Source organism: Phocoena sinus, chromosome 13, assembly GCF_008692025.1.
Source record: "Phocoena sinus isolate mPhoSin1 chromosome 13, mPhoSin1.pri, whole genome shotgun sequence".
NCBI lineage: Eukaryota > Metazoa > Chordata > Mammalia > Artiodactyla > Phocoenidae > Phocoena > Phocoena sinus.
The window spans coordinates 53,923,814-53,937,591 of NC_045775.1; the positions used below are offsets into that span (position 1 = coordinate 53,923,814).

Below are 13,778 nucleotides of genomic sequence, written 5' to 3' on the forward strand. Positions count from 1 at the left end.
TGCAATAAATGACCCTTGCCGTTTGGCTTTGACTCTTGTCTCTGGTGGTCTTGTGGAGGGGTCTCGTGACCGTGGGCATTTCATTTGGGGGCTCGTCCGGGATGCCCCCAAGCCCACCAGACATCAGGTCAACGGGTCATCGCTGACAACCGATCGGTAAGTAAGCTGGCTCAAGGTACCTTCTGTTTTGGGGACTAGGACAGTCCTGGCGGACGCGCTATAGGACACCTAGTCGGGCGTGGTTGGAGACGTCCACCGCAACCCATCTGGGGGTTGATAGCCCATCTGAAGCGCGCACGCGATAACCTCCCTTCCTCCTTTTACAGGCTCCGCTATTGGGACTGCTCTTAATCACTTTCGTTTTCAGAATAACCTTTTCTAACCAACCTCTTCCAGGACCTAAACATGGGCCAAACACAGAGTACCCCTCTCTCCCTCCTTCTCACTAATTTTGGGGATGTGAAATCCCGAGGACACGATCTCAGTCTGGACATCCGGAAAAGAAAACTTATTACCTTCTGCCGCTCTGAATGGCCAACTTTCGGGGTTGGTTGGCCCACCGAGGGTACCTTTTGTCTTCCTATAGTCCTAAAAATTAAATCTAGAGTTTTCTTACCAGGGAAAGAAGGCCATCCGGACCAAATCCCCTACATCTTGGTATGGCAGGACCTGGTAGAAAACCCACCTCCCTGGATGGCCCCCTTTTTGTCATCAGGGACATATAAGATCCTTACGGCCCGACCAACCAAACCTCCCAAGCCTCAGACTTCAACCGCACCCATACTTTCTGACAGCCAAGACCTCCTTCTCATAGAACCACCTCCATATCAACATCCTCCTTTGGCCCCACAACCGGTCCCCCTTCCTGCTCCTGACCCTGCTCCTCTCCCCTTGGAAGAACCTCCTGTGGCCCCTCCCGAGAGGCCACCCAGGTCAGAACCGGAGGAGCGAGAGGCAGAGGCACTGCCGGTCCTCCTGCCCAATGAAAATAACTCCCCTGGGCCGGCTGGACGCACCCGTGGACGCACTCAGCGCGACCCAGGGTTCCGCCATCCAGATTCCACCACAGCCCTACCCCTGCGAGAAATAGGCCCTCCCGATGAGACAGGGAACCCCCGACTCCAATATTGGCCATTCTCTACCAGTGACTTATATAATTGGAAAACCCAGAATGCTCGTTTTTCTGATAATCCTAAAGACTTGATAGCTCTTCTAGATAGTGTTATGTTTACCCATCAGCCCACCTGGGATGACTGCCAACAGCTTCTCCGGATCCTGTTCACTACCGAGGAACGAGAACGAATCCAGCTGGAGGCAAGAAAACTGGTTCCTGGAGATGATGGTCAACCCACCGCTAACCCTGATCTTATTAATGCAGCCTTTCCCTTAACTCGCCCCCCGCAGGATGATTGGAACTACAACACCGGAGAAGGTAGGAGACGACTGCTCATTTATCGCCAGACTCTAATGGCGGGTCTCCGGGCTGCCGCGCGCAAGCCCACTAATTTGGCCAAGGTATATTCAATTGTACAAGGTAAAACAGAAAGTCCCTCCTCTTATTTAGAAAGATTAATGGAAGCCTTTAGGCAATATACCCCTATGGATCCAGAGGCCCCCGAAAATCAGGCTGCCGTTGTAATGTCCTTCGTTAACCAGGCAGCCCCTGATATTAAAAAGAAACTCCAGAAGTTAGAAGATCTGGAGGGCAAACAGATACAGGACCTACTCCGTATTGCTCAGCGCGTCTTTAATAACCGAGACGCCCCAGAGGATAGACAACTTAAAGCCACTGAGAAAATGACTAAGGTCCTGGCCGCCATTGTTCAGAAAGATCAAGGGGGCCCCCCAGCCACTCGACCTCCCAGGCGACCATTGGACAGAGATCAATGTGCCTATTGCAAGGAAAAAGGCCATTGGGCTTGGGAATGCCCCAAAAAAAGGCAGCCGCGCCCCAACCAGGGGCAATGGCAACCGAAGGCCACCACCCCAGTCCTGTTTACACATGATGCAGAGTAGGGGGGACGGGGTTCGGACCCCCTCCCCGAACCCAGGGTAACCCTACAAGTGGAGGGGAAACCAGTCCAATTCCTGGTGGATACAGGGGCACAGCATTCGGTCTTGGTTAAGCCCCACGGGAAAATTTCTGACAAAACCTCCTGGGTCCAGGGAGCTACGGGAGTTAAACGTTACCCCTGGACCACTCAGAGAACTGTAGACTTGGGCACGGGAAAAGTAACCCACTCCTTTCTGGTCATTCCCAATAGCCCTTGCCCCTTACTGGGGAGAGACTTACTTACTAAAATGGGAGCGCAAATTCATTTTCGGTCAGAGGGGCCGATCATAACAGACCCTCACAACCAACCCATATCTGTGCTCACCCTGAACTTGGAAGATGAGTACCGACTTCACCAGGAACCACCCTCCCAAAATCAAGATATAAAGTCATGGCTTCAGCAGTTCCCCGAAGCATGGGCAGAAACAGGTGGGATGGGACTAGCCAAACATCGCCCATCCCTATTCATAGAAATCAAACCAGGGGCAGATCCTGCACGTGTCCGACAATATCCCATGCCCATAGAGGCCCAAACTGGTATCACTCCACATATTCGCCGGCTTCTTGACCTAGGTATACTGCGTCCCTGCCAGTCGGCCTGGAACACACCCCTGCTGCCAGTCCGCAAACCTAACAGTAAAGACTACCGCCCAGTACAGGACCTGAGGGAAGTTAACAGACGAGTCATAGACATCCATCCTACCGTACCCAATCCATATACTCTTTTGAGCGCCCTTAGTCCAGAAAAACAATGGTATACTGTGCTGGACCTCAAAGATGCCTTTTTTAGTTTACCCTTAGCACCCAAAAGTCAAGAACTCTTTGCCTTCGAACGGTCGGATCCCGAGAGAGGCATAAACGGACAACTCACCTGGACCAGACTTCCCCAAGGATTCAAGAACTCACCTACCTTGTTTGATGAGGCCCTACACGAGGATCTCAGTGAGTACCGGAGACAAAACCCCAATATAACCCTCCTGCAGTATGTTGATGATCTCTTAATAGCTGCTGGGACCACTGAAGCCTGCCTGCAGGGAACCAGAAACCTCCTACAGACTCTCGGCACCCTGGGATACCGGGCCTCTGCCAAAAAGGCGCAGATCTGCAGGCCTGAGGTAACTTACCTGGGATACCTACTGAAAGGGGGGCAACGATGGCTCACAGATGCACGGAAAGAGACTGTCCTCCGCATCCCCAGACCCACCACGCCTCGACAGGTGAGGGAATTTTTGGGGTCAGCTGGGTTCTGCCGTTTATGGATACCCAAATTTGCTGAAATGGCCAAACCACTATACTTAGCCACCAAAGAACAGACGCCCTTTGAATGGACAGAGGAGGCTGAGCAATCGTTTCAGCAGATCAAAACTGCCTTGCTATCCGCACCCGCCCTGGGTCTCCCTGATGTCTCCAAACCCTTCCACCTCTTTGTGGATGAAAACAAAGGCATAGCTAAGGCCGTGTTGACCCAACCCCTCGGTCCTTGGACCAGGCCTATCGCTTACCTATCGAAGAAATTGGACCCCGTGGCTGCAGGCTGGCCTCCTTGCCTCCAGGTGATCGCCGCCACAGCCCTAATGGTAAAGGATGCCAACAAACTAACTATGGGACAGGAATTACATGTCACCACCCCCCACGCCATCGACGGGGTTCTCAAACAGCCTCCCGACCGATGGATGAGCAATGCTCGGTTGGTCCACTACCAGGGTCTACTGTTAAATCCTCTCAAAATCAGCTACACTCCAACACGGGCTTTAAACCCTGCCTCTCTATTACCTGACCCAGACTTAGACTCCCCACTCCATGATTGTGCAGAGGTACTGGCTCAGATCCATGGGGTTCGGGAAGACCTATGTGACCAGCCCCTATTAGATGCACAAGTCATATGGTTCACTGACGGCAGTAGTTTTGTCCAGCAAGGTCAGAGGTATGCGGGGGCAGCGGTAACATCGGAAACTGAGGTGATATGGGCAAAGACTCTCCCCCCAGGGACCTCAGCCCAAAAAGCTGAATTAATTGCCCTGACCCAAGCTCTTAAGATGAGCAAAGACCAAAAAGCCACCATATATACAGATAGCCGGTATGCTTTCGCTACCGCACACATACATGGGGCAATATACCGAGAGCGGGGACTACTCACAGCAGAGGGCAAAGACATCAAGAACAAAGAGGAAATCCTGGCCTTGCTAGCGGCCATATGGGAACCCAAAAAGTTAGCCATTGTACATTGCCCGGGGCATCAAAAACCCACAAATCCAGTCGCCCGGGGCAACAATTTGGCAGACCAGACGGCTCGAAAGGCGGCATACACTCCAATACCATTACTTCCCCTACAACTGCCGGATCCAGGGCCCCGGGAATTACCGCCCCAACCCAACTACTCGGAAGATGACATTAGATGGATAAACAAACTCCCTCTAACCCAGATTAAAGACGGATGGTGGCGGGACGCTAAGAACAATATCCTCCTTCCAGAAAAACTAGGAACCTTGGTCCTTGAACGGATCCATCGTAGCACCCACTTGGGCGCCCGACGGCTACAGGATCTCATCAGACAGACTGGACTTAAAATTAAAAATGTCTCCGAAAAAACTGAACGACTGGTTGCTGGCTGTGCAGTCTGCCAACTCCATAATGCTAACACCCACCCACCAACCGCTGGCATCCGGGAAAGAGGGAACCAGCCCGGAGCCTACTGGGAAATGGACTTCACGGAGGTAAAGCCTGGCAAATATGGATATAGATATTTACTGGTGTTTATAGATACCTTTTCAGGTTGGACTGAGGCATTCCCGACCAAGAATGAGACAGCACAAATAGTAGCTAAAAAGCTACTAGAAGAAATCCTGCCCAGGTATGGCTTTCCAGTTATGATAGGGTCAGACAACGGGCCGGCCTTCGTTTCTAAGGTAAGTCAGGATCTGGCTTCCATACTTGGGGCTGATTGGAAATTACATTGTGCATACCGCCCCCAGAGTTCAGGACAGGTAGAAAGAATGAATAGAACTCTAAAAGAGACCTTGACTAAATTAACCATGGAGACTGGCGCTAACTGGGTAGTCCTACTCCCCTACGCTCTGTTTAGGGTGCGAAATTCCCCCTATAAGCTAGGATTTACCCCCTACGAAATAATACATGGTAGGCCTCCTCCTATTATCCCTAACCTAAAGACTAACCTTATCCAATCGGACCCAGAAAATAATCTCCTGTCTTCCCTCCAAGCCTTACAGTGGATACATGAGACAATCTGGCCCAAACTAAAAGAGCTATATACAACAGGACCCCCGCCTACTCCACACCAGCTCCGACCAGGTGACTGGGTCCTTGTCAAACGCCATCGACAAGAGACCCTAGAACCCAGGTGGAAAGGACCTTACCAGATCATCCTGACAACGCCGACGGCCATCAAGGTGGACAGCATAGCTGCCTGGATCCATTACACCCACGTCAAGCCGGTGGACCCACTTTCTGACCTCATCAAGTCCACTAAAGCTGACGTCACCTGGACGGTTGATCGGAGTAAGGACAATCCCCTCAAACTGACCTTACGCCATACCCTCCCCCATGAGGACCAAGGTACTGCTGATAGCTCTAATGACAGTCCTAACCCTCAACCCTCGGGCCACGAGGGGAGGATTCAACCCCCCCCCCCAATAAGAATGCTTTAATGCAACAACTATATGGTGCACGGTGCGAGTGCAGGGGAGGTACTAGCGAGACTCCTGTTGTTCCCCGAAGGTATACTCATATGCAGGATTGCGGGGGAATAACTGCATACCTTGTTCAGGTATATGGAGGCACCGGGGTCAAAACCAGCTGGCAATGCCACCATAAGCCTAAACCACTCCCCCCCCGAGCTATTTGTCCCTGTTCTACTTTTCAGGAATCAATGCATAGCACGTGCTACTCCTCTTACCAGCAATGTACAGGGACCAATAACAAGACTTATTTCACAGCCACACTACAAAATAATAAAAGTCCCACCATTAGTGATAATAATAAATACCTTCAGGCTGGATGCATTGGCACTCCCGGGACCCCGGTGTGCTGGAATACCAGGGCCCCCATACATATGTCAGACGGTGGAGGGCCCCAAGACGAAGTGCGCCAGATAGAAACCCGAAGACAAATAGAAAAGGCCTATCAGGATCTGTACCCGCAGCTCAGCTACCACCCCCTAATTCGCCCTAAGGTCAATCCCTCTGAACTGGACCCCCAAACCACGACTATACTAGAAGCTACTTTTGCGCTTTTAAATACCACCAACCCCAACTTAGCACAAGATTGCTGGCTCTGCCTTCCTCAAGGACCGCCCCGCCCTATAGCCATCCCCATTTTCGCCAATTTAAACATCAGCAAACAATGTAATCCAACTTTACTCCCGGAGCCGTTTCCCATACAATTTTCAAAGTTTTCAACTACCTTTAATACCTCATGCTTTGTCAAGAACGATTCCCTCTCTAACGCCAGTATTGACTTGGGAATCCTTTCATCTACTGGATGTAGTCAGTATATCCCCGTAAACTCCTCCCTCTGTAGTCCTAACACCACTGTCTTTGTCTGTGGAAATAACCTAGCATACACCTATTTACCCCAGAACTGGACAGGGGTCTGCAACCTAGCCACCCTCCTCCCTAATGTAGACCTGATCTCGGGAGACACTCCATTGCCCATTCCCAGCTTTGACCTTTGGGCAGGAAGAACCAAACGAGCCATTACAGCCATACCCCTCCTGGTAGGACTAGGAATTACAGGAGCTGTGGCCACAGGGAGTACAGGTCTTGGGGTCTCCCTTCACTCCTATAATCAGCTGTCTAGACAATTAATAGAAGATGTAGAAGCCCTCTCTGGAACCATTCAGGACTTACAGGACCAATTAGATTCGCTGGCCGAGGTGGTCCTACAAAATAGGAGGGGCTTAGACTTGCTGACAGCTGAACAGGGCGGGATATGCCTCGCTCTAAAAGAAAAATGTTGTTTTTATGCAAATAAATCAGGCATTGTAAGAAACAAAATTCACCAGCTCCAGGAAGACTTAGCCCGCCGTCGGAAAGAATTAGCGGACAATCCCCTTTGGTCAGGATTTCATAGGATGCTTCCCTTCCTCCTCCCCTTCCTGGGCCCTCTACTATGCCTCCTTCTCCTCCTCACTATAGGCCCCTGTATATTCAACAAAATCATGGATTTCGTCCGAAAAAGAATAAACACAGTTCAGCTAATGGTATTAAGATCACAATATCAGCCATACGAGGACTTAGAAAATGAAGAAACTGAGCCTTGAGGACCCAAGATTGGCTCCTCTGGTTCATGAAAGAAGGGGGAATGAAGGGCTATGTTCTACTTTGGTAGAAATAGGACTGAATTGATGCCCTGCCATTAGGCCGTAGTGCTGCTAGGATTGCATCGATCTTCCTGTTTGTACTGTTCGTAACTATGGCCCCATCTTAAGTATTCCTAATTGAAAAACAAAGCCTCAGGAAACCGAAACTTAACCAGCCGCTCTCGCTTCTGTAACTATGCTTGCTGAACCCCCTTTTGCAACCATCCAACCAATCAGACGGTGACTAGTGTCTTTGTTTAAAAGTTAACCAATCAGTGACTAATGTCTTTGTTTAAAAGTTAGCCAGTCAGTACCCCCCACCCCTGAAGGTCGCGAGCTTGTTTGTACCTGTCTATAAAAGAGCTGTACTAAACTCCATCGGGACCTCTTAGCGTCACCGGCAACGAGTGCGCGGAGGTCCAGGTTCGAACCTGCAATAAATGACCCTTGCCGTTTGGCTTTGACTCTTGTCTCTGGTGGTCTTGTGGAGGGGTCTCGTGACCGTGGGCATTTCAATGACTGCACAACAATATGATGATATTTAATACCACTGAACTGTGCACTTGAAAATGGTTAAGATAGTAAATTTTATGTTATTTGTACCTTACCACAGTAAAGAAATATATATATATATTTGTAATAATTTGGTCTCTGATTTATTTCATGTCTTAATCTTGCTTCTTAAATGATGCTGTTTTTAATCACACTATTATCTAACATGCTGTTTATTAATTACATGGATGCTATGTAAAGCACATATTTCTAAATGAGCAGATACCTAAACCAACAGTAAGGGCACATCAGATTACTCTCCAAATATTACTTTGCTAGTTTCAATGAAAGGGAATCAGATTACAAAACTGTTACATAAAAAAGCCTTAAAGCTTAATTGTATTTCATTAAAGAAAACATCAAAATGAATGATTTTTAACTAGATGCATACCAACTTTATATACGCTATAGATAAAATTAACAGGAGATTAAATAATTTCATACTGTAAAAGTATAAAATCTTGTAAGCTCCAAAACACCAGCAGTGTAAAGAGCCAACATTCAATTTTAGGGATTTGAAACTGAACGCTCCTTTAATAGCTCTGTTGGAAGTTGTTAGAATGGTATTTCAAGTATTTTCCGTAATTTGAATTAAACATTACCTTAAAAATGCTGAGCTGGTGGAAAAATGTTAAGAACATCTCCAAATCTAGCATAACAGTTCAATGCTCTATTGTTTGTTGCCTTAACAAAATGAATGTCTACAACGAATTCACAAACCACCTGGAGATTCAAACTGACAATGAAATTGCAATGACAAATCATGCCACTAGACATTAGTTTTAACCAGAGATGCTTCTCCGAGAAGGCAGAGAAGACAGACAATCTTATTATTAGTATAACTGGAAACGTGCTGATACTCCCACCTGACCAAAAATCCTCTCTTCCAACGTATTATATTACCTGTGAAATGTAGCTTATAAACTAATCAGTACCGATGCATTCCTTCATCTGATTAACAAGGGGAATTCACTCTAAAGAGAACAAGGCCTGTGAAATACCAAACAGGCAACTTTGATTGTGTGCATCTGGGAGTGGGGATGGGGGCATGTTTGTAGCCTTCCTGGAGTATGGGAATGTCCTATCCTGCTATAAGACTGCAGTGAGAATTCTGGTTTTGAAAGCTCTTCCTTCTAAAATTCTCTGTAAATCAAGAACAGAAATCATGAGATTTTTAAGAACAACAACAGGGAAAAACCTTTTTCTCTTAGCAGTGAGAAGAATTCATTTAGCAGAATCACAGAAATTTTAAATAAGGTGAAAGGTAAGACTCCAAGAAATCATATTTTGGGAATAATGCACACCTACTCTATATAAGAAAAGGAGATGATGTTTTGCTCCTCAGAAAGAGAGGGAGGAAATGGGGAGAGCCAGAGGGAGCATCCTGTGTGCTATCCCGTTAGATCCATCCAGGCACTCTATGCCCAATGTTTAGTAAGGAATTTAATGCAAGCCACATTTTTTTTTCAGTAAACTGCATAATGAAATAATTATGGTCAAGCTTGATCTCAGAAAATGTTATTTTCTACTTTCTATTAACAAATGTAAAATTATCTGCTATTTGCCATACCAACTCACTTTTTTTGAATTTTATTTTATTTTTTTATACAGCAGGTTATTGTTGTCAATTTTATACATATTGATGTATATATGTCAATCCCAATCTCCCAATTCATCCCACCACCACCACCACCCATCTCCCCCACACTTTCCCCGCTTGGTGTCCATACGTTTGTTCTCTACATCTGTGCCAACTCACTTTTAGCAAATCACTTTCTTCCTTCATTAAATACATAGGAAAAGTTTGTGAATTGTAAGAAGTTTACTGAAGGAATACCATTCCTTTTATCATACTCCTTACTTCATAAATCACTTATCGTTTTAAGCCCACTTTATATCACTTTATTATAAATGAAGCAATGAGAAATAGCATTATCATGATTTTCATATTTAAACATTTATATTTTATTATCACTGCGTCATTTTAATTTGACTTTGTTTTGTAACCTCTCTTTCAAATGCATTCCATAATTTATTTCTAAGTTTTTTTAATAATATTCTTCAAAATCGAATGTTACTGCATTAATTTAATTTAAAAATGAAGTCATACTTTTTCTGAAAACTAAGTCAACCTTATTTGACTGACTGGTTTCACAATTAGGTTATATGGCAGTATTTTATCCAAAACTGAAAATTCAATCAGCAAATAAGACAGCTCAAGATGTTGACAAAAACATATTTAAAGCAGGCGAAAAGATAAAAGCATTTGATTTAAAATACTGTTTTAGGAAGAGGATACTGAAATAATATTTCAATTTTTCCTAACACTTTCAGAACATATTGAATTAATTAAGGTAACTCTAAATGAGAGAGGCAAAATCTTAATAAAGCTTTAAAAGACTAACAGGTAGTAAATCCTTTTGCAAGTCAGGTGGTTTCCAATTGTTTGCTTTCAGCCATTGAATAACAGCCTGAATGAGTTAACGGTTAACACATCATTGAAAACAAGTTCTGATAATAGGCTACCATGTGATTTTGTTTTGCAAATGACATGGAAGGAGTCCAAAGAACTCCCACCTTATTTATGTGAATATGGTTTCTAAGCACATACATCTGTAACTCTGGAAAATACAAATAAATTTGAAACTCAATCCAGTCTCATTCTAATACTCATCCACATATATATAAACTAATCAGAGCAGAAAAAGTCCCATCCATTAACAGATACATTTCCATTAAAATTTTACTTTTAATATTTAATAATTATCTAAAATTTATAACATTTGTTTTGATAAACTGTATGCTACTAAGAATTGTAATGGGCTTCCCTGGTGGTGCAGTGGTTGAGAGTCTGCCTGCCAATGCAGGGGACACGGGTTCGTGCCCTGGTCTGGGAAGATCCCACATGCCGCGGAGCGGCTGGGCCCGTGAGCCATGGCCGCTGAGCCTGCGCGTCCGGAGCCTGTGCTCGGCAACGGGAGAGGCCACAGCAGTGAGAGGCCCGCGTACCGCAAAAAAAAAAAAAAAAAAAAAGAATTGTAATGATAAAATTTATTACACTTAAAGCCATAAGTGGCAGATTGAAAAAAACAAAAAATTAGTTTCAATTTATATTTTTGATAAAGAAGTATGATGACACTGGGATCATGAAAAGACATTTTAGCATTAAAATATAATAAAGTAAGATAAAATCATGTCAGGAGACTGTACTGGGAGTTTGACATTAAGGATGTATAGAAACCTCAACTTTTGACTTCAAAGAGAGAGCTACCTATTTTTTAAATAGATGATGGCAATGAATATTTAGATTACACTGTATATTTTTTGAAGAATGATATAACAGTTCTGGTTAAAAATTCAATATTTATAATACATTGGAAATTACAACCTTTACAACTGTGTAAACATGATATATTTTAGATGTTAATTTTTAAATAGGTGACGGAATATGTAGGGTTTTTTTTTTTAATATTAGTAAGACCTTAGTTTTCTAAACATGGCAAGAAGTCCTCAGACAAGTCACAACCTTTGAAACTGAGTTTCCTAAACTGTAAAATGAGGATAATATCTACTCATTCTACCTCAGGATTAAATTATGTATGTAATATTATGAATGTTCACTACATATATGTATATGCATACATATATATGCTTTCAGTTAAATGTAAAACAGTATGATTAAATTTATGAGGGCCTAGAAAAATAACACCTCCCTTAATTTTGAGTACTTCTTATATGAACTAGACAGATCAAGGAAGACATCACATGACAAATCCCAGCTGTAAGTCATGAAAACTTGATTCATTTCCAGGGGCTATATATTAAATTGAACATATAAGTAACTAAATTCTTTATGTGCCACAATTATTTCAAATTAAACTTGATCAAATATGGGTAGGTATTACAAAACTAGACTTGGGAACTAAGGCACTGAAATGTTCAACTAAAAAGGAGCAAAGGCCTTAGATTTAGAAGCAATGCTGTAGAGGGCCATCCTTACCCAGTCAATCCCAACTTTTGGGGACCGTCTGCAACTTCCTATCTTTACAATGAACACTTTGCAACATAAATTCTAAGGCCTGCAAAAAGGTTATGAAACCAATAAGAGTAATATATGCCCATTCTCTGGGCCTCCATCTACAGTTCTCATTTGTTCCATTTAGATGGAGCCAACCATATTCCCCAGGCAAACCAATCATACTAGACTATAAATATATATTAGAACAAAAGATAATTTTAAATATACATTTTATAATCTAAACTGTTCTTAATTCTCTCTATAGCCTAAGCTTGATAATTTTGCTAAATGATTTGATATACAAGTTAATAATAAGCTATTTACCAAAAAATTGATAATATATAAATTTTTATTAAAGTGTCAAATTACATCTGGGAAATTTCTGATATGTTCAGTATTTCACAAGTTCTTCCAATCATTTTCCAATATAATTTGCGTTTACAAAATTTCTGTTTAGCTAGAAAAGTTTGAAACTGCTTAGGTTCATTAAGCCAAGATTAGTCTTCCAACTCCACAATGGCAATTTTAAAGGCATTCTGCTCCTTCCCATTGTGAGGAAGATATGTTGTGTTCCATGAGGCATTTACAGATGTATAAGACACAGTCTCTGAACTCAAGGAAATTTCAGTCTAATAACTGATACAGAAAAGTTGAAAGTAATGTACAGTGAACACCACAAAAATTCTACAATTAACATTTTACTATATGGTATTTTCTCACATTACTGTATTTGCTTTATCCATATTTTGATTTTTTATGGGCTAACTATTCATCTTTCTATACATCATTAATCCATCTTATATTTTTAATGCATTTCAATGAAAGTTGCAGGCATAAGTATGTTTCACCCCAGATACTATCATTAACTAGAGTTTAATAATTTTTAGAGTTGTTTTTAGAAAAAATTCATAAATATGAAATGCACAAATCTTATATCATTTGCAGATTTTTACAAAAGCTTATACCTCTGTAATGCAAACTCCTATCAAGAAATACACCATTACTGTCAGTCAAAAAGTTCTTTCATGCTCGTTCCCAGTCAATGCCCACCCCAACTCCCACCTCTGGAGCACTGGCTCCGCAACCCCTGGGCCGAGGACCGGTACTGGTCCGCGGCCTGTTAGGAACTGGGCCACACAGCAGGAGGTGAGGGGCAGGCAAGCAAGTGAAGCTTCATCTGCCTCTCCCCATCACTCGTATTACCACGTGAACCATACTATGCCCACCCCCATCCGTGGAAAATTTGTCTTCCACCAAACCGGTCCCGGGTGCCAAAAAGACTGGGGACCGCTGCTCTAGAAGGAACCACTGTTAGTGATTTTTTTTTTTCCCCACCACAGATTAGTTTTGTAGGTAACTTTTAAATTCAAAATTTAAAACAAAGAGCCGGGAATTCCCTGGTGGTGCAGTGGTTAAGAATCCGCCTGCCAGATGAGGGGACACTGGTTCGAGCCCTGGTCCAGGAAGATCCCACATGCCACGGGGCAACTAAGCCCGTGCGCCATAACTACTGAGCCTGCGCGCCTAGAGCCCACGCTCTGCAACAAATAGAAGCCATCTTAATGAGAAGCCCACGAACCGCGACGAAGAGTAGCCCCCGCTCACCGCAACTAGAGAAAACCCGCGCACAGCAACAAAGACCCAACACAGACATAAATAAATAAATGTAACAATTTTTTTAAATCCATCTTTAAAAAAAAACAAAGAGCGATCAGGCTGAAGAATCAAAAAAGAATTCATGTGGATCGATAGGTGTGCAGATACACGATAAATAAAGCAAAATGTTTAACAATTATAGAAATTAGGCGCTAGGTACTATATAGGTGTGCCAGTTATCA

At 43.8% G+C, this 13,778-nt stretch overlaps 2 protein-coding genes across 5 annotated transcripts in view; one reads left to right on the top strand and one right to left on the bottom strand.

Moving 5' to 3' along the window:
* WDPCP (WD repeat containing planar cell polarity effector) overlaps nucleotides 1-13,778 on the bottom strand; it is a 518,809-nt gene that overhangs the window by 393,774 nt on the left and 111,257 nt on the right. The window lies entirely within an intron of this gene.
* On the top strand, nucleotides 11-6,409 carry LOC116764021. The gene is given in 1 exon segment (XM_032652249.1): nucleotides 11-6,409. A coding segment is annotated over 1 exon segment (5,313 nt). The 5' UTR covers nucleotides 11-405; the 3' UTR covers nucleotides 5,719-6,409.